The following is a 25496-nucleotide window of genomic DNA, read 5'->3' as shown; positions in this document are numbered from 1 at the left end:
TGTCACCTTCGACGGTAGCATTCTTAATTCATGCGTTTATTCCAATGCATAAAGCTCGGTTGATTGGTTTCAAGTTCAGGGGAGTCATACGACTCATGCTCTCATGTCAATGAGTTGGTAGATATAAAGAGGGAGGCATGAGACGATGTCGTCGCTTTTCCATCCTTTCACCTTGAACGAACAGGACCGTATGGTTAACTCAGTTCAACATCTCTTTCAAGAAGTTTTCTATTTCATTTCCTTATTTCATTCGCCATTTCAAGCCTCCTCTTAGCTTGCCGCTCAATCTGTCATTATCTCCTATATATTTCGATCTCCTGTTTTCCAAAATGACTAAGTCTATTTTAAATTGCCGCCTCTTTGCCATTTTCCTCCTTTCCAACCGTGAGTGGCAAGAATCAAGGCTGTGTATCAAGAACCTCTACAGATCGCTAACCTTTATCTATTCTCGCTATAGTGGTCATCCTTGCCCTCGGTCAGGGCAAACAGTTCATCACGGGCCCTTGCACAAGCGACGCTGACTGCGCTTCGGGATGCTGTGGGTTTAACTCTGGTGTTTGCGCAGGTCCCGTTGTTGCGCAAGAACGTGATGGTGGGTGCGGGTTCGGCGATGCCCAGCCGAACGATAATGCAGCTGTCGCCTTCCGCGGCCAAGGATCTGGCAACAACGGAGCCCAAGGCAACAACGGAGGCAACGGAGGTAATAACGGAGGCAATAACGGAGGCAATAACGGAGGCAACGGAGGTAACAACGTCAACAACAACGTTGCTGGTGCCTCAGGGCAAGCCGGAGTCTCCCCCGGAACACAATTCATCACAGGCCCATGCACAAGCGACGCTGACTGCGCGTCTGGCTGCTGCGGGTTCAACTCTGGTCTTTGCGCCGGTCCCGTCGTCGCGCAGGAACGTGACGGTGGTTGTGGATTTGGCAATGCGCAACCCAATGACGATGCCGCGCGGGCGCTGCAGGGAAAGAGGAGGAGCGTGGCATTTAACGCCTAAACGGGTGTCTGGAGGCTTCCACTTTGTTTATCAGCACCTATTGTGATGGGCTGTTCTAGGTATTTGGGCCTAAGACATTGTTCTACGGATCAACCTGTACAATACTTCCTTTTCGTACTTTTCAGTTGTATATGAGTCCACGGGTGGGCTTTTGGGTTTTCCCTTTAGACTCTGGTAGTCAGAAAGGGAACTCTCCATTAGATTATTAAATATCGAGGTACGTTATGGCGCGGGCGTATAACGTCAGAGATTTTCTGTAAATAAGTTAACGAGTTTGATATACGTGTTTCTGTTTTTTTCTTCTCTTTTTTCTTTTTCTTTTTCTTCAACTTTTTCTTTTGGTTTTCGTTGTTTCTCTTTTCCTCGTCCGGGTTGCATGTTCAGTTTTCATCGGTAACTATTGCATCCGAAATATTCATGATTCATGCAAAGGACTATATATTGGTTCGTTATTTGGCTTGGGATCTCAAGACATTGGCAATCCCAATCCAATATACCAAGTTCAAGCAGACATTACGCGAATACGCAATCCGAGGTTAAAAGAGGTGGGTGAAGGTGAGTGACGGGCAAACAAATTCTCTCTCTCTCTTTTTCCTCTCTTTCTCACACACACGAGTCTCTTAGGATGGCTACTGGCACTAGCTGCTCATGCTCCTGGCCTACCAGAATAGGTAACGTGACTGGGTAGTTCACGACTAAGGCTCCAAAGCAGTTTCGAAAACAGTGCGACGCAGCAAATGTGCGCAGATCCACTGATGAGCTGGCTATCTGAGGTTAGAGGACAAGCAACGCTGACCGATCATGCCTTCGGTCACCTTCATAGCTCCCACTGATGTGAGACCAGCCCGCTTGGCGGTTCATTCCGCATTCTCATCGTCGCCAGACCCAACAGATTCCAAATGGCTTCGCTGCGTTCATCGCATCAGCTCAGCAGCCACACTCTCTGGCGTGAATCAAGCATCAACCACCAGATCTGGCGGCGGGATGGCGCTCGGCTGGCACCAGCCCTCGCCCAGACACTGCCAAGCAAGGATCAATAACGCCTCTGAGCTCATGGGATCGGCGGTCCTGCATGCGGGCAAGCTCTGGAATTCTTCGGCCTGAAAGAACTCTGCTTTCGACAACAGCCGTTGGCCTCGTATTTTAAGACACGCTGGTCAGCCTGCAGCTTCGGGGACTTGACACTAAGACATGTCCAATCTCAAACTGGCTGCTGATCATCGGCCGCAGAGCAATGGCCCGTATTGCACGAAGGGTTGAAAATAGAAAATGATATTCCTCGTTTTTGACGGGCTTGGTGTCAGAGTATGTTTGCACAATGCACAATGCCTTGACATCCGGCAGTCTCCAGCTTTGACTGCAGCCAGCTCACTGGCTCAGATTTTTTGCACACCACCGTTCTGATAGGGCAAGCTGACAGAAATTTTTGATAGCGGGGTTGCTGGAGCACAAAAAAGCGCAGCACAGCTTGTGAGGGATAAAGCATTATGAGATGGGCGCCAACGTGTTCCAAGATGGGCTCAGCCAGTTGGTTCCACAGATCCCTTCCACAGGTCGCGGGAGCTCACATCAATCTAACCCGAGCTTTTCACGAGCTTCCCTCAGTCATACATGCGTTTGAGGGCGTGATATTGATCTAAGATCGAAATACCCAATTATTTGACATTGCTGAAATGCCACTACCGCTGCTTGACTTCAGCTTCTCTGAGACATTTCAACTTTCCTTCCCTGTGCATACGAACGGAACTCGATTAATGATCTAGCCGATAGGGCATTTGCCTCAGTTAGGTCTCCATCCCCCCTGTTGATTCGCCCTTGCGTTGATCTATGTCAATATCGGGATCTATACCTGCTCGCTGATTTACTGAATTTTGGGGCAAATCGAGGGTATCTTGAGCATGGCTTTCCAATATCCACCGCTGCGGAGCTCAGAATTCCATGATCATCCAAGAGGAGCATCCTTTATTGGCCATCCTGACACATGTTATAACGCCACGAAGACAAACCGAATTTTCTTCAATTCCTGTGGAATGATGCTGTATCACAGAATTACTACTCTCTAATACGACATTAGCTTAGTACGTACAAGCTGGGCCCAAGCAGCACTGCTGGAAAGCGTATAAAGGTACACTCCAACCCCGTCTCCCAACTGTTTCCTCTCATGAGTTCATCTCCTAGCTTCAGACTTGGACACCAGAGAGTTTTTGCCCTCACCTCCCTCCCAACACCCTTCGTCTTACACAACAATACGCAAAATCGTCAATCAGTCTTTTGAAACAATATGCGTCTCTCCTCCGCACTCCTCGGCGCCGTCGCCGCGCTCGCCCCCGCCGTTCATGCGGTGGGAAACGCCATCGTATTCAACAACTGCCCCTTCGACGTCTTCCTGAACTCTGTTGGTAGCTCAATTGGACCGGAGCAGCACCTGGCTGCTCACGGCGGCCGCTACAGCGAGCAATTCCATCGCGACCCAGTCAGCGGCGGCATTGCTCTTAAGATCACCCGCGAGTCGGGTGGCTTGGTGAACGGCGCGGCACAAACCATCTACGCCTATAACCTCAACGACGGCCGGATCTGGTACGATCTGTCGAACGTGTTTGGCAATCCATTCGAACCCAATGCTCTGAATCTTTGGGCGTCAGACGCCAGGTGCCCAACTGTCTTCTGGCAAAATGGTGTCCCGCCAGGGGGAAGCCAGACGAGAAACTGCCAGCCGAACTCCGATGTGACGCTGACGCTGTGTGCGTAAGAGGACAAATAATAAGGTGGGTTTTTTTTTCTTTTTTCCTTTCCCGGTTTGATGCCCGGGAGCATATATCATAGAATGGTGTCTCTTGATGGAACCCGAAAGTGATACCGTTTGCGATGTCTAACGGATTTAATTAGGCTTCTCCCGTCTGGAGACGTATACACACCGACCTCTCTTCACCAATTCCTTTAGTTTTCCATACGAGATAGAAGAGAGAGACCGGACTATTAGTACTCGATTCGATTTCGATTTGTCATTTAATGTTTAAACATCATGCCCCCACGCCCTTATTCTAACGCCAACGAAATCCAGAGTCCCTTTCTGGTGTGAATTGTTCTCATGCGTGGTTTTCCCCCCTGTGTGGATTTTGGAAAGTCAATTTATTTTATGCCATCTCCGTTTTCATGCCTTCCCTTCCCTCACTCCTTGTGTGCGTACGTATATCAATGCAAATTATATAGTTAGATGGGATATAATTCCTAGTCAGTCCGTCCTTCGAAATTGGATATATTTGATTTTACAAAAATATTTATTTTTTGTACTAGATTAGCCATTCGGCTCTGGTTTCGTCTCCTAATTAATCCTGCCTGTGGGTGAGATGTACTGAAATACGATATGGGCAAACTATGTCCTAATGGTAAATGGGGAAGAGGAAGCGGAAGAAGTACAGTAGATACGGAGGATGTCGCACAAGGGAATGTGGGGATTACGGTCTTCGCAGTGCATAGCAATAAAATTGAAATCCAACCCGTTAGCTTGTCTAGCGGCATTCCACGCGATATGCAATAGCGATGCATGGCCTGTGCCTCTGTCGGCCATGGGGTCGGGTCGTCTGTCATCATTAGCCTGACGGACGGGTTACACATGTAACCAGAACGGTTATATTCAGCTCTGCTCGATTCGTGAGAGGAGAAATCCTGCTAGGGATCCGTGTGACGGAGTATAGAGATAGCTTCCTGTACCAACCGTGCGGGGGTGGAAGAGAGGTAGTTTATGTCGTGCAAGCCCTAGGTATGTATGTATATCCTGCAAGTAGACCGTTGGGTGCCCTTGTTCTCTGGACCAAATCAGGAGATACCTGGGAAGGCATCTGGGCACTTCGCATGGACGTATTGCTCTGGAGATTTGGAGACTCCCCTTCCGTAAGTCGATGTTTACGTACGGTTAAGTACCTAAATGCGCAGTGGCTTAACTGTGGTGAGCTCCGCAGAGGGTGCATTAGACTGGGTGGTATATATAGATTGCGATTTCTTTGACTCCCGTTGGTAGTTAGATGTTCAGTCCGTGACTTTGGATGCAAATCCTCAACGCAACCTCTTAATTCCCGTATTTGACACGTGCTAGTTTGTCAATGGAGGCCTCCAGATAGAAATACGTTCGTATTCCAACAAAGTATCGAGCATGCAGCCCACTTCCATTCGGTTCCAGAGGGGCCTAAGCAGCACGGGACAATGTTGGGATGACGGAGATATACACATAGATAGACGAGGATTAGGGTCGAATTTTGGTCACCTTGAACACCCTCCCGTGGGTAATTGGCAAAGGCCTTGAAAGTCTTGGGTTGCAAATACGCTGGGCATTTTTTAGGCTGGATGGCAATATTAATTGTTATGAGAGGACAGATCCTCAACACAAACGAAGCTGACCTTGCGAGATGGTACAGAAACAAATTTCTATTTGCCGGCGTTGTTTTCTTAGATAATATTCATTGACGAATCGTTCGATCAAATTTCTTGAATTTTCTCGTTGGTGCCCTCTGTGAAACTTGGGATAGATCTCTCATTATTGATTAGTAGTGAGAGTTTTCACCGCCAACTTGACGGTTGACCAAGGAACTTTCCAAGTTTCCCGGTGGGTGTGTGTGATATTAGAGTCGATCCAGAGCTAAGATCTGTACTAATAGTTCGGAGAGAACTAAGATATAGAACTGTGCAAGATATAACAGGGGAGGCTGGCCCCGCGGAGTAGAGCTGAGTATGCCCAATGACGGTGATTGGCTTTTCATTCCATACGAGATCATCAAAGAAAAATAATTCACCTAGAAGAGGATTGGTTCCCTCCTGCCCTGGTTCATTTTTGTCACTAGAAAGTTGCGTTCTGCTGATTTCGGTTTGAAATATCAGGGGCAGAGAACGAGACCTGTACAGCCGGACGCATATAAGGTGGGTTATTGCAGATGAAAGGAACTCAACTGCATATCTGCAAAAGCTGAGAAGAAATGCGTCCACAATGTATCAATGTTTGTTTCTAGAAAGATTTATACGGAGGATGATGTCAGTATAAGCCTTCGGTGACAGGAATGATCCGCTCCGGCGCAAAAAAACTGCTTGGTTGAGCCATCAAAGAGCAAAAATAAGTACGAGGTTCCGTACCCCCTTAACAATACGGCGCACCCTTGCGTTTGCCGTCAGTGGGCACGACATCTTAGTACCAGGAATTCCTATATGACGGCTGACAACATCGACGCCGGCAGATGCCCACATACAAACACAGCAGACCCTGGAATCTAGGCATTGGCCTGCATACTAGTAGTTATCCAGGGAAAAGGTTCTCCGCTCCTTGCCGTCTACGCCCCTTCCATTCACAGCTGCTCAGCTATTGTCCGTACCAGTGGGTCGGACCACGAGCCTCCGTTTAGAGATAGTGCTTCACGGAGTAATGTCTTGACGAGCTGTTGATGGAGTGGATGTTGGCGGAGCCCTGTTGCATGTCCTCGTGGGTATGAGGTATCAGACCAGTCCATACGAATCGTATGATACCTCAATTTGATCCCCAAGGACGCAAGATGATCACGTAGTACAGTACTCAACTTGGCAGAGTGGATGAGAGTGAACAATGAGGATGATGCGGTGTGTGCGGTATGTGACAGGAGCCAGGGAGAAGGGGCGAGTTTAACTGATTCGTGCAACATGTATAACTGTGGTGGTGCACTGGAATGAATTATTTGTACCGCCATTTGAATAAACATGAATTTCTTCTTGTGCTTGATTGATTGTATGCAAAGTGGTGAAGAACTGAGGGTATATAGATAACATACCGGTCAATCACACCGTAATGGCTCGCATCCCTTTAACAACCAGCCACCCAGCAAAAAGCCCATGCAGCCACCTCCCAACCACACTCTCCAACATAACCGGTTTCTCCGCCTGTCCCCTCCACATCCACGTCTCATTAACAAGCAAAATGCCCCCCTGTTCTCCTTCCCCTACCCCCTCAACACCCACAACGATGACCCCCTCCACACCCTGTCCGGGCCCCGTATACCCCGCAGGTGTCTCCAGTCTCATCTCCACTCTCTCACACCAACCTGCCGAGTTCTTCCCGCCCCTGCTCCCACTCCCATCCTGCTCCGGGCCCTCCCCGCGATACATAACCACATACGCCCCATTAACCCTATCACCAGGCACGAACTCCAACGCATCAATGCAGGCGTCATCGAACGTAGCGTGGGCGGGGTTCCCCTTCAGAGCCGAACGAATCACGTATGCCTGCGGCGTGCGACTGAAAACTTTCATTGTTGTGCGGAGGTAGGTTGTCAGGAGGGCCGGGGTGGTGGTCGTGGTTGTGGCTGGGGTTGAGGCGGCGCTGTTGAGGGATGAAAGGGGGATGGGGAGACTGGTTACACGCTCGTAAATGATTGTGTGAGCCGGAGAGGTGGTGAGGTGAGCCGGGAGGGTAAGTGGGGGCAGGGGTAGGTGAGGTGGAGTCGACGAGGTTGAAGATGATGGGGCGCTGGATTTGGATTTGTCCGCTGTTGGAGGGCGGCGGTAGCGGCCTGTTGAAGAAGTTATGTATCGGACTGTGGTGAGGCGGAGGTAGAGCAAACACGCTGCTGGGGCGGCGAGCGGGAGGATGCTGAGGAGGAGAAGAGCGGAGGTTCTTGGGGTTGGGAGTCGCGCGGCGGAGGGGAGGGAGTTGGAGAGGCGGTTAAGGGTAGAGAGCATACTGTCTGCTTCTGCGATAGGTGTGGATAGAATTTATAGGGACTTGGTTCCGTTGTTGTGACGGTTCTAGTTTGGAGTTGAAGAGAAAATATTTGTAGGAATAGTTCCCAGGCACAGTACAACACAATGCGGCTTGAGCTCCAAAGTGCTGGTTAACGGCTATTCACAATTAAACCAGGCCTGTGAGACCGGCTGGGTGGGTTGGGATGTTTAAATATTCTACCTCAAGCATCATAACGTCGTCGGTCTAGAACCAATACCACCCCCTCCTGCATTTCATAGGTTTAAGAAATTAGCACATAAAACGCCGAGATGACGAGGTATGAAAGTTGAAAAGGAGGTGGCGAGAGTTTGCCGAGAGCTATTTGCACCAACGGATCAAGCTCATCAACCGCGAATACGAAGGAAGCTCCGGAATGCCGATTCACCCTGTCAGAATACATCTCAGACATCGACAGGATTCCAACCAGAGGCGGGTTATATATAAGTCATTTACGGAAGATTTAGGATGATAGAACGAAAAACATATCTCATTCAATAAAGGAGAAAAACGAAAAAAGAAACCTCTCGCATGTCTCCACGCTGGCTCAAAAATATTTATCTAGAACGGAGAGGAAATATATGGACGGCCGTAAAAAACAGGACATAGATGACAAGATCAGAAATTGCACTGGTTAGATCACTCTACATGATGACCTCATTCGCGACATCCTACACATCGAGAAATATTTCGTTAGCTCGTTGGCATGTCTGTTCTCAAAGAAACTTACGAAAGGAGCAAAAAAGGAGAAGGGAAAGAAATATCATATCATACATACCCTTTTCAACTCCTTATATGGCAAGCAGACACAATTCTGCACCCGGACCTCATCCCCAACTCCACACTCCTTACCCAAAATCGTAATGCTCTGAACCTTTACACCATTTTTGATGATCGTTGTCGAATGGCTCCCGGCAGGTATTGGCGTGCCTTCCACCCGTGCCCACGCGCCCACCCGACTGCTCCACCCGATTATCGAGTACAGGACACATGCGTCGTGTTTGATCTCTACATCTTCGAGGACGATAGATTCCTTGATGCGGACACCAGCACCAATGACTGCGCGAGCTCCAATCGAAACATTGGGCCCCAGTTTAGCGGATGGGTCGACGGTGGCCGTTGGGTGAATGTAAACTGGAGGTACAATGTTCGCAGAGGGTGGGGCGATTTCTTCAGATTGTGACTGGAACGCTTTTTGTAGGTAGAGAGCATTAGCAGGCACGGCGGAGCCGGCGGTTTTAATTTGGCGCCAGAAATCTTTGGTCTCGTGCACGAAGAAGCGGTTGCTATCTGCAAGGTCGGATAGGATGTCTTGTTCGAGCCGGAGGACTTCAGGTTTTTCGCCCTCTTCATCCTGGTTGACGATATGGTAGGATTCGAGATTGTCGGAAGATGGGTAGGAAAGGAGGCGGGGCCGCGCGGTACGTCGCTTGATTGCACTGCGGATGGAAGGGAAGATGCATTCAGTGGTGAAGAGGTAGACACCGCAGTTGATTAGGTTGGAGATATGGGACTCCGGTTTTTCTACGTAGTGTAATACACGCTTGGAATGGCTGTCGGACACGATGCAGCCAAAGTTGGTGGCAGTATCATTGCTCACTCGAGTTCCCAATATAACAGCTTCCGCATCCTTTTCTTCGAATAGCTTGAGCATCTCCCCCAGCGGGAATGAGCAGCAGACATCTGCATTGAGGACGAAAAAGCGATCAGGGTTGCCCTTCAATATGGCATCGCGGAAGTGGTAGAGACCTCCTGCGGTACCCAAGGCCTGATATTCCCGAAGATATTGGATACGGAACTGGGGGAATTCTTTGGCGGAGTCTTTGATGAAATCCCGGAAAACGGTTTCGTCGTAGTACCCTACAAGAATAACTTCTCGAATACCGGGGACCTTGGCAACAGCTCTCAGGCAGTGCCAGATGATGGGATGACCGGCGACTTCAAATAAGGGCTAAAGGGCGCAATCATAAGGATTCTGTCAGTAAAGTTCTCATCCAGCTCTGCATTGCAGGTTGCATGTTGCTGGCAGCTGGAGATGATCTATCTTATCTACCTTTGGAACATCAAGTGATAAAGGTCTAAACCTGGTGCCTCTCGAAGGTCCGCCAACCTAACAGACTTTTATCAGCCGAATTCCAGCACCGTATATGGGACCATTGCGTACAAGGATGACGGCCTTCGTAGAAGCCATTTCAGATTCTCTCAGAGGGACTTGGAGCATGGAGAAAGATTTCAAGTATATCGGGATGGGCGTGGGTAGCAGGTTCTCAAGGCTGGGAACTTGAATTGAAGCTCTGCAGGGCTTCAATAGTTAGTGGAGGGCTAGGTACAATTGCGACGAAAGAAATAGTTCAAGACAAACGGGGGAGCAATACACAAGGGGGAAGAGATGAAAGGGCGGTATGTTTAAATTCAAGCCACAATGAGCAGAAAGGCAAGTATGGATATAAACCAACTGAGATCACCAACACTGTTATGGTCAAAAGGACTTGCCGCTGCCTGCTGTTCCCTCTCCTGTCTTCCTGTAGCTCTATGAAACAGTGTATGATGTGTTCGGAGCGAGGTTCCAATGTTCGACCTGAGACTGATTTGTTTGTCGTTTCCCCGCTAGGGCGATGCCAGAAATCCCGTGATCCAGCTGGAGTTGGCAATTTTCAACCTCAATTTTCTCTCTCCTCTGTCTTGTTAGGGGAAGCATGCGACTTATCCAGGTCCTTATTGATGCACAGTGCAGATTGTTTACATGCAAGACTTTCAATTATGTCGGATTTATTGTGGAATTCACTTCGGCCTGTTTCTGGAGATATCTCTGCCAGGACACAGCCTATGTACGCCAGCAAAGCAGGTCCCTCCCTACATGACAGCAAACTGTGCAGATATCCCCAAATTCAGTATCCAGGAACACAACACTCTGGGATACCACTGTTATCTTTTATCCCACAACACTGGCCAATGGCAGTGGGCTTACGTATTTCTGTTGCTCTCTTTTCTCATTCACTTCTGTCCCTGAAGTGTTGTATCGTTAAAAGGCGGCCTCCGCCGAACTTTGCTTCTCTTCTCTAAACTCGTCTCAAAGAGCACCCTCTTGAACTCCTGTCTTCTTTCTACCAGGCTAGAGAGAGGACAAGCAGACTCACTGTGCCGGAACTGTTGCTCCATTATTTACTTCTACTCCGTCAATTCTGTTTCGCTTCGTGCAAAGTTCCTAAGAATTAGCCCACGCAAGAATTTCCCCGAACCGACTCTATAGCCTTGACTTACCAGTTTTCCCACCTCATTTCGCATACCCACATCCACCGTTTCTTTATCACAGTTTTTCTGGGTGATACATGCCATCATGGGCCAACACCAGATTCCTCTCAGGAACCATGTTCCAGATTCCTCGGGTATGAGATTCATATTTTGTGCTGCACTTGTGCTATTCTAATTTACACGTAGATATCGAGTCAGACAGTGATAGCAATCCGCCGATCGGGAAGGGAAACAACTCCATTGATGTGATATCGAGGACAATGAAAGCCCTAGTGAAGAAGATCCAAGACCTTCGCCATCTGGGGATTGAAAACCATAAACTTCCCCTCCCAAAAATCTGTGTTGTGGGAGACCAGAGCACTGGAAAAAGCTCGCTCATTGAAGGTATGAGCGAGATAAAGGTCCCTAGGAGTGCCGGCTGTTGTACTCGCTGTCCCTTGGAGATCAATCTCTCAGACCAACTGGATGGGCCGTGGTCCTGCAAAATATTCTTGATGAAAAAGTACATTTACAGCACCCAGTTGATCAAGCGTGGAGGGAAAAGCAAAGACTTAGGGCCTTGGGTTGAGCAGGAGCCCGAGATTATTCCCTTCGTGAACCTAACGGACAAAGTCGGTGTACAAGATGCCCTAAAATGGGCCCAACTAGCCACGCTCAATCCATCGATGTCTCACGAGAACTATATCCCTGGTCAAAACACGGGAACAGATGAAACCACTCAAGTCAAGTTCTCCCCCAATGTTGTTCGCCTGGATATTTCTGCTCCCCACTTCCCCAACCTCTCCTTCTACGATCTACCAGGTGTTATCAATGTTGCTGAGGTTGAAGAGGAAAAATACTTGGTAACTCTTGTTGAAAATCTTGTCAAGCAATACATCTCAACAAGCAGCTGTACTGTCTTGTTGACCCTTCCTATGACTGATGATGCAACTAATTCCAGTGCTGCAAGGATAATCAGAGAGGTTGGGGCCACTGCTAGGACACTGGGGGTTCTCACAAAGCCAGATCGTGTAGGGTACGGTGAAGGCTACAACCAATGGGAGGAGATCCTTCGGGGCGAAAAGTTCACTGTTGGCCATGGCTACTATGTTGTTCGCAATAACCCCAATCCGCAGGTTGAGCATGCCCAAGCCCGGGAGGAGGAGGAGGAGTTTTTTAGTGCTGGGCCGTGGAGAAGTGAGCTTGCTGAGTACAGCACAAGATTTGGCACGCGGAACTTGCAAATGGCGCTGTCGAAGCTTCTGAAACAGCAAATTGAGCTCAGTTTGCCTTGTATTAGGGAACAAATCCAAACTCGAGCAGAAGAAGTCGAAAGGGAGCTGATGACCCTTCCTGATCCCCCCTCAGCCAATATTCAATTTATTTTGTCGGATAAATTGAACGAATTCAATAACGCCATACATGTCCACATGAACGGTGGGTCACCGGGTTCAGATTACCCCCTCCAAAAGCAGTGGATGAAGATTGCTACCGATTTCCAGTACAGCTTGTTGGTAACTCGACCTGCGATGAGGCTGTCAGCTTTAGTTGAAAAGTTCCCTGCAAGGGAGGCAGCGGCGAATCGACCAGGCGAAGTTGCAACAAGAAATGATGAAGAGAATGATTGCGAAATCACTGAGAGCCGTCCGTCTCCCAACAAACGTAAAGCAGACACAGCGGAGCCTCAAGGCGGCGTCAAGAGATATATGCCTCCCCCCTTGATGGCTAGTCTGAAGGCATATTCAACTGAATACTTTGGTAGATTTAAAGGTTAGTATTATTTTAGTGGTCAGCAGTAATGTTTTTTCCTTTCATTTTATTATTGCTGACCTAAAGCGATAGGCCCCGTCAAAACTTTCAGGCTTGAAGAGGTTAGGGAGATCAGCAGCGACACCTATGCTTCTGGAGTTCCTGGGCTTGCAAACCCCCTTGCCGTTGAAGTAATGAACAAGCTTAGTGTTATGCATTGGGAGCAGCCCATGAAAGAGTTCCTCACTGCTAGTTATGAGTTGATCGAAGCCTTCCTCATAGGTCAATTGGACATTGTGTTTTCTTCGTATCAGCGTACAGCGTTGTATGGGAAACTGAGGGAGATTATCCCCAATTTTCTGCAGACTTTAAAGAATCCTCACCTCCGTCTCGCCAATGAATTCTATCAGGTTGAACAGATGAAGCCTTTCACCATGGCCACTGCCACCTTTCAGAGCGCCCAGAGGGAAGCTCTAGATTCTCTAAGAACGAAACGCAAAGCAGTCCGGGTAACTCTATTTTTGGAGGGCGGAGATTGTATAGAAGGTGGAAGAAGAGTTGCCCCAAGCGGAATCTCCGATGCCCACATGGGGGAGGATGAATACGCTAAGGAAATTGAAATCATGGCCGTGCGATTATCTCGCCCCGTTCCTCCTCCCACCCGATATATGTAATAGTTCTGACCTAATGCTGTATTATCCCTACGCAGATTTCCAGGGCGTACTACGATGTCGCAAGCTCTCGCTTTGTTGACACGCTCTGCCAAAGCGTCCACACGAAGTTGTTTTTCAAATGCGACCAAGAACTACGCCCTACCATCATTAAAGAACTTGGAATATTGGACGATAACGGTACGTACACTAACGCTTATATCTTCCCAACATACCACATCACCTTTAGGAGTGGCGGCCATGATTGGACGCTACACTCTATCTACTCTATGTAACTAAATCGCTAACGCAGTACGCATCTTATACTTAGCTTCCGAGCGCTGCATGGAACTCATGGTCGAAGACCCCGAGCGCCAAAAGCGCCGCCTCAATTTAAGGAAGGAGGAAGATAAACTTAAGAAAGCGATGGATTCGTTGATGACTGTTGAGGACGATGTTGACATGGCTGACACGGCCGATTTGACTGACATGGCCGACTGTCCATGTTGAATGTTGGGCAGGTATGGATTGTTCTCAAAGGTAAGTGTCGCTGATGGTGGATAATGTGGGATGGCATTTGCTGTCGGAGATATGCTGTGTTTATCAAGGGGGAGAGGAAGTGGGTTTAGTACTCCTGGTGAATTCGTGTCTACGTATCATTGATTGCGTCTGGGTGAGTTGTATCTAGTGTTTTGATGCTGGGAGGATGTCTCGGGGCGAGTCGAGGTTACCTATTTTCGGCTACAGTGTTGGTTTGGGTGTTCTTTTGTTTGCGTTGCACCAGCCACTGGTGGCCCGCAAGTTAATGTTCTCTATGCTGGAGAGCTACTAATAGTAAGTTAGTTTGCTGTGACATGTTTCGAGATGTAACCTGCGTCCCCAAATATCGTCATGTCATATATGTATCGAGCCCTTCGCATATACTGCTTTTACATGCCTATTGTCTCTTATTTAGGGGTCAATGGGCACTTCGCATCTAAGAGATTCGTATAATTGTAATGACTGGATAAAATATAGTACAATATCATGTCATCGTCAGACAATGGGTGCCTTTGCTGGTACGACAAATATTGTAGTTGAATAGGGCCAACATAAAAAAAGTTCACTGAAAATTTAGTGACTCACCCAAACCGAACCCCTCCAACAATCCGCAACCCCCGCCATCGCAAAGGTATTTTTCACTCCACAATCAATTGAGTTCACACAGATTGTTCACATTGCAGTACCTTTCACAAGTACCCATAACACTATCAGATCCCGTGGGCTTATCTTACAGACAATACACATTTTGCGATTCCCCGCCTCTTGCCCTGATTACCAACACAATGGGGGGACCAGACCAAGGGCCAGCTACCGATGCCGCTGCCGACAATCTCGCAAACCTGCACCTTGATGAAGTCACCGGTGAGCACGTGTCTAAGTCGGAATTGAAGAAACGACAGAAGCATCGGGCTAAGGAAGCGGAAAGGGAGAAGAGGGCCGCTGCCGCACCCCCCAAGCCAGAGAAGAAGGCCAGTGCTGAGGAGGAGGAGAGCAATTTGACGCCTAACGTGGGTATTCCAGAGTCACTATTGAGCGCAATTATTGGCTGAGGTTGGCGTTGATTTATAAAATTTTAACAATTTCATTCATATATTATAGCAATACTTCGAGATCCGAAGTGGACGAGTGAATAAACTCCGACAGACTAAGAGCCCCAACCCATATCCACATAAGTTCCTGGTCACGGATGATGTACGAGAGGTCATTAAGCAGTACGAGTCGCTGCAGAAGGGTGACCAGGTCAAGGACAAGGAACTGCGCATCGCGGGACGGATCTATACCAAGCGGTCGGCAGGGGCCAAATTGATTTTCTATGATATTCGTGCTGAGGGCGTGAAGATCCAAGTCGCATGCCAAGCGCAGAACGTGAAGGGAGACATTCCCTTCGAGGACCAACATGAACATCTGAGAAGAGGAGACATTGTGGGCATTGTTGGCTTTCCAGGTCGCACTGCCCCGAAGAACCGCGCGGATGGAGAGCTGTCGATATTCGCTACTGAAGTGGTGCTGCTCGCGCCGTGTCTGCATCAGATCCCCTCGGAACATTATGGGCTTCGGGATCAGGAGCAGCGCTATAGACAACGGTATCTGGACTTGATCATGAACGACAGATCGCGGAATGTCTTCGTCACCCGGTCCAAGATGATTTCGTATATCCGCCGCTTTTTCGATGAGCGCGACTTCGTCGAGGTGGAGACTCCTATGATGAACACTATTGCTGGCGGTGCCACTGCGAAGCCATTCATTACGCACCACAACGACCTCAACATGGACATGTTCCTGCGTGTCGCTCCGGAACTTTATCTCAAAATGTTGATTGTCGGTGGCTTGGAACGAGTTTACGAGTTGGGTCGTCAATTCCGAAACGAGGGCATCGATCTCACTCATAACCCGGAATTCACCACTTGCGAGTTCTACTGGGCATACGCTGATGTCTACGATATCATGAACGTGACCGAGGAACTTGTTTCTGGGCTCGTAAAGCATATCACTGGTGGCTATGAAACTACATTCCATACCCAGACGGGCGAGGAATTCAAGGTCAATTGGAAGGCTCCATGGAAGCGAATTGAGATGATCCCTGCCCTTGAAGAAGCTACGGGCGAGAAGTTCCCTCCCGGTGATCAGCTGCATACCATGGAGACAAACGAGTTCCTCAAGAAGATCCTGAAGAAAGTCAATATCGAATGCACGCCGCCAGAAACCAACGCCCGCATGCTCGATAAGCTTGTCGGAGAATTCATCGAAGAGACCTGCATCAACCCGACATTCATCACCGGGCATCCGCAGATGATGTCTCCGCTGGCCAAATACCATCGCGATAACGTCGGGCTGTGTGAGCGCTTCGAAGCCTTCGTGTGCAAGAAGGAAATCGTCAACGCGTACACAGAGTTGAACGACCCCTTTGACCAGCGTCTTCGATTCGAAGAGCAAGCGTCCCAGAAGGCTCAGGGTGACGACGAGGCGCAGCTGATCGATGAGAACTTCTGCACGAGTTTGGAATTCGGTCTCCCGCCCACTGGGGGTTGGGGCATGGGCATCGACAGACTTGTGATGTTCCTGACTGATAATTATAGTATCAAGGAGGTGCTTGCGTTCCCATTCATGAAAGAGGAGAAGCATGCAGGTGCAAAAGGGGAGAGGTTGGCGGCGGAGGTTGTTGGTGTTGAGCCGCTGCCTGTGGAGGGAATTCGTAAGCCTTACCCTACGCACTCCCATTTCCACATGCTTTCAATATTTCGTGAATACTGACATTCGTTACATTAGCACATAAATAAACGTTGGGAAAGAAAAATGCGTACCAATTTAATGAGTGATGATGGCTACTGGGGCACTAGAAGGGTTACAAACTGATGCAGCCTATATGTAACTAAGGCTTGTTGGTTGGAAATTAGATATCAGCTCATTCATAGTTTTCAATCACCATGGACCTGAAATATCATCAACTTTTCTATTTCTGAATTTCCCAGGCATATTCAGGAATATCTTACCAAATTCAATGTGCAACATCTCCAGCCGTTTTATCACTCTACCTATAATACATTGCATACATATCAAAAAAAATAAAAGCAATACCTCTACGATTTTTGTTTCCATTTCTCCCCATAATGGATGAACTGCAGCTCCCAAATAACGTCTATTTTACTTTCTTTTCTCTGGACCTATAGGACTTCAATTCCCAGCGACACCGCCGTCCAGAAAGGAAGAGCAAAATTCCGGCCCGACCCCCTAACCTAATGAACCTAAGAATGGGCTGTGGTCGAACGTCTGGGATCGTCTGAGGTGAGCGATGCAAGGGCGGAATTTCAAATAGGGAAAATATTTTAATGTGAGTTGTTCTTTTTGTAGGCTCCTTGGTAGTTCTTCTGCAGGTAGTCGGCTAGTAAGCTAGATGGTGATGTTTATTCTCACAGGGATTGATTGAATATTGAGCAGGCAGGTTGGTAGGTAGGTAGGCAGATAGCTAGCATTCTCTATTCTATTAGCAATCAATCGAATATCAAGCAGGCAGGTTGGCAGGTAGACAAATAATTCACGGGTAAGAGCACAGAGTTCAACTGCCCCAGAACCTGCCTGCCTACTCACATGACCTTTCTTGGCATGGCTACACTACATGGCTGGTCTCCTTCATCCTTAGCACTTCCCAGTGATTTGGCGCATGTTTATTAACCATCGCCTCGTAGAATTTATGCATCCTTTAGTTTTATGAACCTCTGTTCATCTGTCTCTGCTCTTCTTGACTCAGAATGTCAAAATTGTTTGGCCTTTCGGGGACAATCCAGCAATCTCGCACCGGGCCATCATGTCTGAACATACAGGGTATGCAGGACTTGTAAAACAGCGGCGCGATGCTGGCGCCCTGCCAGTCAATTATGCCGGTGATTTGACACATTGTAGGGCCAACAAAGACGTTATATAACATATTTATGAGGTGGAGATCAGGATGCCAAAGAGCATTTGCGATAGCCTCAGAGTCATTGTCGCTGGGAACCAAAATGGGGGGCAACGCTCAGATATTTTGAAAGTAGGGCAAGAGCCTGATCTGGGAACTCGGACTCCTTGAAAGACACATCGATCAAGGTTATCAAATTGCACCGAGGAGAACGACCCAACCAAGAGGGCATTATTTCTCTCTTTCAAAGCGGGGAAGTCTTGCTTGAAATAAAGACGGCCATGCTTGGTGAATCTGGTGGTGATGAGCGCCTGCTCAATTGTTGACAACTTGCTCGATTACTCGCAATTTCGATTTTCGCGGCCAGCTGTGCCATAGGCCTCCCAGCCTCGTCCAAGGGGTTTTTCTCTTTGACGATAGACTTTGCGCTAATCGGGTTCACGGGGCCATAGGACGATGCAAACACTCGCGGGGCTGGCACATTTACTACTTCGCGCAGCTAAGGGAAATAATGAATGTGGTTAGATTAGCAACTTAATTGAAACGAAGACCCGAGGGATGACTGACAAATTCCTGTGTTGCAACCTTTGAAGCAGTTAGATATCGCGGAGGGCCAGCATTGGGATTTGGAAGTTTGGAAGTTTGGCAATCACCTCGTTGCCATTCTCCATTGTCAGGGGCAAAGCTTTGTTATGCAATCCCTCCACACATTTCAACACTTTTGTACTTGAAAGAAAAATAAGTAAAAAGCTATGTATGATGTAAAACTGTAAGGAGTGGGTGGGACTGATAACTCTGTCTGTGCTCCATCACTAGCAGCATAAATAGCGCCTTCAATCAATTTCTGAAGGTCAAACTTCCGACAACGACATGAAATTCCATTTTCTTCATTAAAGCTATTTGTCAGGCCAGATGGAAATTAACCTCAGGATCCATATACATGTTTTCGAAACCAGAGTGAAAAGCTGAGAGGGTGGTTTTTACATCCATCGATGCCGGCTGTATCTGAACAAATCCTCTTCCGTAGCCCGTTCCGTTAAAAAGCCATGACCAATGGATGTTATTATGTTAAAGAGAATCTGTGGATTCCGGTTGCATGACTTACCGCTGCCACCAGCGTTTTCAACGCACAGTTCTGGCTTGCGAGCTGGGCCATCTCTGCCTCCTCGAGAAGGGGGGATGAGAGGAGGCTCGCCGCTCTTTTTCTGAATACTTCATAGTCACTGAATCGAGCGGCTCGCTGAACAGATTTCAGGGCATCGCAGTGGGAAAAAGAAGCCTCTGTTGGTTGGAAGTTGCTTTGGAGAAATCGATTCTGCTTTCGTTCGCATAAATACATTCAAATTGATTCAAATTCCCCGTTTCTTCTTCACCTTTCAATGTTTTGTTCTTCCTTGCTGTCCCTTTTGCCGGATTCCTTGTTGGTTTGTTCCTTAACACACGCCATGATATGAATGAAAACAGCCCAATGGCCTGGTTATGTACGCCCTGATATACCACAAGCAGTCACTGTATCCGCATCACCTTTGATCTTCCTCTTCTTTGCCACAATTCTTGACGCTGGGAATATACAGGACCCATTTGGACTGTCACTCTCACTCGTTGGGGAAGACGTATCTCCTGGTAGACAATATGTGTGAATACGCTCCTGACAATGGATCTATTTAAGCTGTTCGTCCTCTCCTGCGCATGCCCTTCTTTCTTCCTCCCTCATACATACACTGACATGTCGCTATCATTTTCGTACTCTACATCTATATCAATTTGTTCTTGTCCCTATCCTTGTCTGCGAACGAAGACCCAGTTTCATCCACAGCGTCTATCAACCTGTCCCTCGAGGGTTGCTCCTGTGCCGTTATCATCGACGCCTGAAGGGTATTTTATATCGCAGCTTTAACACGATCGATCGTTGGGTTGGAGGTTGCTCGAACTTTGTCCTCGACGATTTGAGGTTCTTGTGTTATATGCTTGCCAATACCCTATCCTTTTCTCTTGTGCTATCTTGCTGTTCAAAGAAGATCGTTTCCTTGTCTGCTTTTGGTTGCTGCTTTCTTCGTTCTCAAGGAACGTACCACAACATTGTTTAAAAGAAGTCAACAGTGAATGAACAATCTTGGGACGGTGTTGTTGGTTTTCTCAAACAGTTTGCCATTTGATGTTTTTCTAATTCAGCAAGCTCTTGATCTTCTTGATGATTTGAAAACTATTCCACCATCTCCGACTGTTTCTGATAGAAAACCAGTGGCTACCATGTTGTCCAACACATCCTGCTAATATCTCTCCGTTCAACATCTAGCAAACTTCATACCCCCTTTGCATTCGACCTTGGTCTTCTGTCCTCATCTTCTTTGAGTAGAAGGCAGATATCAATTGAAATATCAATATCACGTTTCTTCTTAGACACCCCCGTTGAAACGAACAAACTCGCAACCATGGAAGCAGAGAAAACCTCTTCACTCTTGAAAAAATCTTCAAGAAAGACCTCTCCATTCTCCCCCTATCGTGGGACACTCTTCCATAAAGCTGAATCAAGCTCACAAAACCGGGCATCCAGCACAATACCCTTTACACTATCTCCACCACCTTCCAGTTCCGAGGTCTCCAGCTTGGATATTCAAGAAAAGACTCCTGGCAGAAAAGTGTCTCCTCTTTCTCTCCCTCCCCCATTGATACGCGTCAAAACACCAACTCCGGTTCCAACAGCATCAAAAAGCACTGCACCACCACCCTTTTATCCGCCAACAACAGCAGCACATACCAATTTCAAGGAGATTCTCATACACACGGCAAAGTGCGACAAATGCAACAAGCATAATAAAGCCACATTGCAACGCTGCACGACTTGTGGATTCCAGATTTGCACACCGTGCTGGCTTAATAGGGGCGGCGGGCAGCATACGGTCACGCGGGTGTTCAAGGGACCCGTATTCAATCCTAATGCGGTAGATGAAGAGAATGTGGATGAGAGAGATGATGAAGAGGATGGAGTAGAAGATACCGATGACCAGATGTCTCATGAAAGTGACGATGTCGAGGACAATGACTCCGATGTCATGATAGTGTCAGAAAATAAAAACAACGACACAATGATAAAGACTGATGATTCTGACGATGTCCTTTCGATCCATTCGATAGACAAGCATGGTGGCTCTCCCTCTGCCTTACACTACAAAAACAGATGTTTGGATATCTCCCACCGAGCTGGTCAGACAGGGGAAGCCGCCTGCCCCGTGTACTCGCACAGCAGCAACATCCCAGACCCCAGCTCTGAGGATTGCAATGACGCGAATGAGTTGCCAGCATATCAAACTGACCGCGCGCGACTGATTGCTCGTCGATACCCCTATAGCTCCCTGACCAACCAGGACGAGAACGATTCCAGAGGTGACGGGGTTGCTATGGGGATAAGCTGCCAAAATGCCAGAGGCATGGACAAGAACCGCCGCTATTACAGCGACCTGGCTCCCGAGTCCCGCGAACGGATCGATGTCCTCATCAGCACGGCCGTAAGCCTATTTGAAGATGCCGCCTGCCAAAGCCGAACCACAGATCCGCCCTCCGCCCACAACCTCCACTCCCCCCTCTTCGTCCCCATTGGCCCAGACGACCAGCTCACACCCGCATATAACGAGCGCCTCTCGCGCGCCAACAGCCATCCCAGCTCTAGTCTCAGAATTAGCCGCGGACCACCCTCCGGCATGCCGCAGGGTGGAGAAAAGGCGGGGGGAGCGAAGGTGACCCACCCCGCACTTCCCTCTCAGCTAACCACTTCTCCACGGAAGCGCAAGAGGGACTTAGGCGATATTGAGAAGCGGGAAAGTGTTTGGAGGGGCCCGTTTATTGATGAAAGCACTGACGAGGAGGGAGATTGGAGGGATCGCGGGTGCAGCGGGTGAGGGGAGTGAGATGCAGATGGAGGAGGTGGGGAAGGGGTACAGATCGAAATGAACAATGATAACAAAAGCAACTACAATAAAGTGAAGACTGTTGTTTTGTCGCTGGGGAGCTGCATTCAAATCAACACAGAAGGGGTGTGTGCGGTTTATGTTGGGAGTTTTTGGCTTTGATTTTTCATACTGTGATGATTCCGATGACAGATTTTTGTGTTCTTTTCATTCTTGAAGGCATTGAATGGATTTTTTGCTCCTCAACACCTTTCTGTTTTTTTTTTTTTTTTTTTCTCAGGATAGCTTACTATAATGTTGTGTCTGACACATTTGGAAGGAAAATATCTAGTCAGTCAAAGGTAGAGAGCAGAGATTGAGACCTGAAGTCAATATCTGTCCTTTCACCCCTCTCTTACATGACTTTTTGTCATGTTGACTTAAATTGAGAATAAACTGCAGGTTTCCCAGTAAGCTCTGACTGATCATGGTGATAGTGATGTTTCAAACATTCTTTCACCTTTCTATTTGACTGTTTGAGATCAAATGTCTTGCATGTCTTTTATTGATTGATTTCAACACAAGATAACAACTTTCTACAGCACCAACTAGTTGGCTTCTGCTGAGTTCTGTTTACATGCATTGCTTTCTTCCTGCATTTATTTTGGCTGAGGTTCTCTCTTCTTCAGCACGTCCGGACAGGGATCAGAAAACCCTCTTAATAAAAGGTTTCAGCTTTGTATTTTTGCCCTTTTCTCATACCTTCTTCCTCTATGTCCTACCATGTGTGATTTGGTTCCGCGTCATCGCTCTTAATTCATATCGCAGCCATGATATAATTTCCTTACGCAGTCACATAAAAGTGTACGTGGCATTGGAAATGAGAATGGAAGGAAAAAGTAATTCTTTCAACTCTAGTTCGTTGATCCACTTCTTTCTTTCTTTCCCTACTTTTCTTTTCTTTGAGCCCATGTTGTTTGGTACAGAGCGCAGTGCTGTGTAACTGTTTCAATAATGCCGGATGGAATATACCCCTACCACTACGTGGACATAAAATAGAGACATAACATTTTGCTCAATATCTTTGTTGTGCTCGTTGGTTATATGGGGAACTTGAGTTTGCTGTGGCGGAGCGGATGTTCAACGATTGACACTGTTTGGTGTCAGTATACCAATCGATATATTTAAGCCAATCGCGTGGAACAGGTGTAGATTTGGCAGGTAGGTATCAACTTTATTGTGGGATTGACATGCTGGCAATGCCTGCATGGAAGATGTAGTTGTAGATGTTCCGCGGTGGTTGTAGGAGATGTATACATAATACAAATTGAGGGTTCATGGAAGAGTGGGGTATGTGCAAGTCATAAAGAGGAGAGGAATGGATAAAATACATAATACAAGAGAATATGGCATCTTGCCCACGTGCGAAGCTAGACCACCCCCCCTTCAAAAATATGGAACGCACCCGAGATATTGCCCGGCTCCTATTTACTAGCAACAGGCTTGGGCACGGGTCCCTTACTCATCTTCGCCGCCATCTGTAGTAACCGCGCCGTGCGCGATGGATTCCAGATTCTGCTCCCGAGCACAAGAACCCACGTCAAGAGGAACAAACTACCAGCCTGATGTGCCGATGCAAGATGAGTGGGTACCAGGTACATGAGCGTTGTGATGCCTAGCGAAACTTGCAGGAACGTGAAGCCGACAACGCCGTGCATCCCTTTCTTCGCGGCTTTGGGCAGCAATTGCTTGACAGCCGGCGAGAAGTGAGTGTAGGCCCACAGACTCATGACGGAGGAGAAAGTGGTCAAGGCCAGGATGCGATGGTTCAGCTGAACCAGGGACGGGTTCTCAAGCATGTTCCGCCACCACAGGTCCGACTTATCAGCTAGGCGCGAGTAGTGGGCAGAAAACAGTTCGGAGGTGGGAGGTACGAAGCCTTCGCCCATGAAGGGGAATTCATTGTAGATGAGGCCTGCGTCCAGGCCTGCGACGAGCCCGCCAGATATGACAGTGGTGAAGGCGAGGAGGGCGAGGCCCGCTACGGACTTGCGGAATATGCTGAGCTTGGGGTGTCGGAGGGCGTTGAGGATTTCCATGCCCTTGACAGGATCTTTGAGAAGGCGGTTGGAGCGGAGGATCGCGAGGCCGTTCCAGAGCATCGCCGTGTAGCAAAGGAAAGCTGTGCCTAGGTGGGTCGTTAATCTATACTGGCTCACTCTGGGATGGCTGCCAGGAGCGAAAAGGTCGTCCTTGAGTCCTGACTTCACCATCCACCAGCCAATGAAGCCTTGGAATCCGATCAGACCGCCAATACCCAGTAGCCGCAAGGACATTGGTTTAGAAACTTTTTTTGTTGCGGCGAAGAAGGCAGCTGGCAGGATGAAGGAGAGGCCCACGAAACGACCCCATTGTCTATGTATCCATTCCATGTAGTATATGAATTTAAATTCGGATAGGGACATATTGGGGTTCAAGATCTTATATTCTGGTGAGGATTTGTATTTGGAGAATTCAGACTCCCAGTCCTCGGCGCTGAAAGGCGGTAGCGATCCCGTCACGGGTCTCCATTCTGTGATACTCAGTCTGCAGAGCACAAATTAGTTAAACCCTTACACGCTTCATTTGTCTAACCATCAACCGGATGAGAGTGCGGCACAAACAAACCCAGATTCAGTCAGTCTGGTCAACCCTCCAAACACAACGAGGCCAAAAACAGATGCAGCGCTCCCCAATAACCAGTACGCCACGACTTTATCGCTAACGTCGGGATATTTGGATTTGCCGGCCGAGGACCCGTTGCCAGCAGGCTTTGCAGCGGAAGTGAAGGACGCAAATCTCGGTATCGAGGAGCTTTGCATTCGTACAGACGATGTTAAAGAAGTCACCTTAGGGCCTAGGGTGGTGCGGATGGGGAGCACGCTCATCCATCTTTGCGACGATACGCCGAATTGGGAGTTTTTCCTCAGGCATTGACGGCAGGTAAAGAACTCCTTTGAAACGCGGGGAGCCAGGCTCCTAAACATAGGACCAGCAAAGGCCATGGTGGTAGCAGGTAGCCTGCAATGCAATTCTAGGGAGCATACGGTGTCTCTCTATTTCTGGTTAGGTTTATCGAGAGGTTGAATCAGTCAAACATCTATTTCCTGATTGGGCAAACCAGCAGAGGAGAAAGCCACGTGAGCAGCCAAGCCCTATCTAATAAATTGTGGCGGAAGCTAATGCCGTATCAATATTTCAAGTCAGTCAAAACTGTCTACAGCGAGTTCCGATGGAGATTCTCTCAGCGAAGAAAGTAACGCAAACTGCAGTTCTATAAGGTAAGAGGTGGATGTAGTGGCTAACAATGCCAGCTAAGGTTAGTCCGCATGGGAGAATTCAACATTGGCCAAGAAAAGCCGCTGTTAAGTGATCAGCTAAAAGAAAAGGAAAGCCAGAGAAGCCACACATCCTTTCCGAGTTCCCACCTCCTCTATCGGCAGTAGTAGTCATCCCGCTCCTCACGATCGTAGTCCTCGAAGACTGCGGTTTGCTGAATAGTTGAATATATATCTGCGCCTCTCAGAATCGGAAGGCAGACAACGAGGAATATTCGGTTGAATTGGCTCAGGTCGAGAGTTAATCACAAATACCATTTGTTATTTCCTCGTCATAGCGTATCTTTTTTTGAGCGTGGATCCCACGGCACAACGTCGTTGTGGTAAAGTTCACTATTTACGATCAGCCATAATAATTATCTCATTAACAAGGGCGGATGGACACACGTGCAACATTCGCGTTTGTTTAGCTACTGGAGACTGAGCATCTCCTGA

General features: G+C 48.1%; 10 protein-coding genes across 10 annotated transcripts; 6 read left to right on the top strand and 4 right to left on the bottom strand.

Annotated features, from left to right (window-relative positions):
* Nucleotides 1–145: 145 nt before the first annotated feature.
* On the top strand, nucleotides 146–1002 carry HCBG_03040 (uncharacterized protein; the record flags this gene model as incomplete). Its single annotated transcript, XM_045430089.1, has 2 exons — nucleotides 146–188; nucleotides 458–1002. 2 exons carry the CDS (start codon nucleotides 146–148, stop codon nucleotides 1000–1002), a joined length of 588 nt encoding a protein of 195 aa, XP_045289984.1.
* A 625-nt stretch (nucleotides 1003–1627) lies between these two features.
* On the top strand, nucleotides 1628–2106 carry HCBG_03039 (uncharacterized protein; the record flags this gene model as incomplete). Its single annotated transcript, XM_045430088.1, has 2 exons — nucleotides 1628–1673; nucleotides 1826–2106. 2 exons carry the CDS (start codon nucleotides 1628–1630, stop codon nucleotides 2104–2106), a joined length of 327 nt encoding a protein of 108 aa, XP_045289983.1.
* A 1177-nt stretch (nucleotides 2107–3283) lies between these two features.
* HCBG_03038 (Bys1 family protein) lies at nucleotides 3284–3751 on the top strand (the record flags this gene model as incomplete). The annotated part of the gene is made up of 1 exon (XM_045430087.1): nucleotides 3284–3751. The coding sequence occupies one exon, from the start codon at nucleotides 3284–3286 to the stop codon at nucleotides 3749–3751; it is 468 nt and encodes a 155-aa protein (XP_045289982.1).
* A 2886-nt stretch (nucleotides 3752–6637) lies between these two features.
* On the bottom strand, nucleotides 6638–7769 carry HCBG_03037 (uncharacterized protein; the record flags this gene model as incomplete). Its single annotated transcript, XM_045430086.1, has 1 exon — nucleotides 6638–7769. The coding sequence occupies one exon, from the start codon at nucleotides 7693–7695 to the stop codon at nucleotides 6796–6798; it is 900 nt and encodes a 299-aa protein (XP_045289981.1).
* A 435-nt stretch (nucleotides 7770–8204) lies between these two features.
* HCBG_03036 (GDP-mannose pyrophosphorylase A) lies at nucleotides 8205–10330 on the bottom strand (the record flags this gene model as incomplete). Its single annotated transcript, XM_045430085.1, has 5 exons — nucleotides 8205–8406; nucleotides 8514–9686; nucleotides 9789–9845; nucleotides 9900–10029; nucleotides 10192–10330. The coding sequence occupies 4 exons, from the start codon at nucleotides 9954–9956 to the stop codon at nucleotides 8380–8382; spliced, it is 1314 nt and encodes a 437-aa protein (XP_045289980.1).
* A 742-nt stretch (nucleotides 10331–11072) lies between these two features.
* On the top strand, nucleotides 11073–13875 carry HCBG_03035 (dynamin family protein; the record flags this gene model as incomplete). Its single annotated transcript, XM_045430084.1, has 5 exons — nucleotides 11073–11121; nucleotides 11174–12736; nucleotides 12809–13344; nucleotides 13425–13566; nucleotides 13697–13875. 5 exons carry the CDS (start codon nucleotides 11073–11075, stop codon nucleotides 13873–13875), a joined length of 2469 nt encoding a protein of 822 aa, XP_045289979.1.
* Nucleotides 13876–14529: 654 nt separating this feature from the next.
* HCBG_03034 (lysyl-tRNA synthetase) lies at nucleotides 14530–16990 on the top strand (the record flags this gene model as incomplete). Its single annotated transcript, XM_045430083.1, has 3 exons — nucleotides 14530–14915; nucleotides 15007–16600; nucleotides 16675–16990. The coding sequence occupies 3 exons, from the start codon at nucleotides 14691–14693 to the stop codon at nucleotides 16683–16685; spliced, it is 1830 nt and encodes a 609-aa protein (XP_045289978.1).
* A 1054-nt stretch (nucleotides 16991–18044) lies between these two features.
* Nucleotides 18045–18471, bottom strand: HCBG_03033 (uncharacterized protein; the record flags this gene model as incomplete). Its single annotated transcript, XM_045430082.1, has 2 exons — nucleotides 18045–18299; nucleotides 18454–18471. 2 exons carry the CDS (start codon nucleotides 18469–18471, stop codon nucleotides 18045–18047), a joined length of 273 nt encoding a protein of 90 aa, XP_045289977.1.
* Nucleotides 18472–20232: 1761 nt separating this feature from the next.
* Nucleotides 20233–21696, top strand: HCBG_03032 (uncharacterized protein; the record flags this gene model as incomplete). Its single annotated transcript, XM_045430081.1, has 1 exon — nucleotides 20233–21696. One exon carries the CDS (start codon nucleotides 20233–20235, stop codon nucleotides 21694–21696), a length of 1464 nt encoding a protein of 487 aa, XP_045289976.1.
* Nucleotides 21697–23168: 1472 nt separating this feature from the next.
* HCBG_03031 (uncharacterized protein) lies at nucleotides 23169–24728 on the bottom strand (the record flags this gene model as incomplete). Its single annotated transcript, XM_045430080.1, has 2 exons — nucleotides 23169–24270; nucleotides 24352–24728. 2 exons carry the CDS (start codon nucleotides 24726–24728, stop codon nucleotides 23169–23171), a joined length of 1479 nt encoding a protein of 492 aa, XP_045289975.1.
* Nucleotides 24729–25496: the final 768 nt, after the last annotated feature.

Source organism: Histoplasma capsulatum (genome assembly GCF_000150115.1).
Source record: "Histoplasma capsulatum G186AR genomic scaffold supercont2.3, whole genome shotgun sequence".
In the NCBI taxonomy this organism is placed as follows: Eukaryota; Fungi; Ascomycota; class Eurotiomycetes; order Onygenales; family Ajellomycetaceae; genus Histoplasma; species Histoplasma capsulatum.
This window is presented reverse-complemented; position numbering and strand designations above follow the sequence as displayed.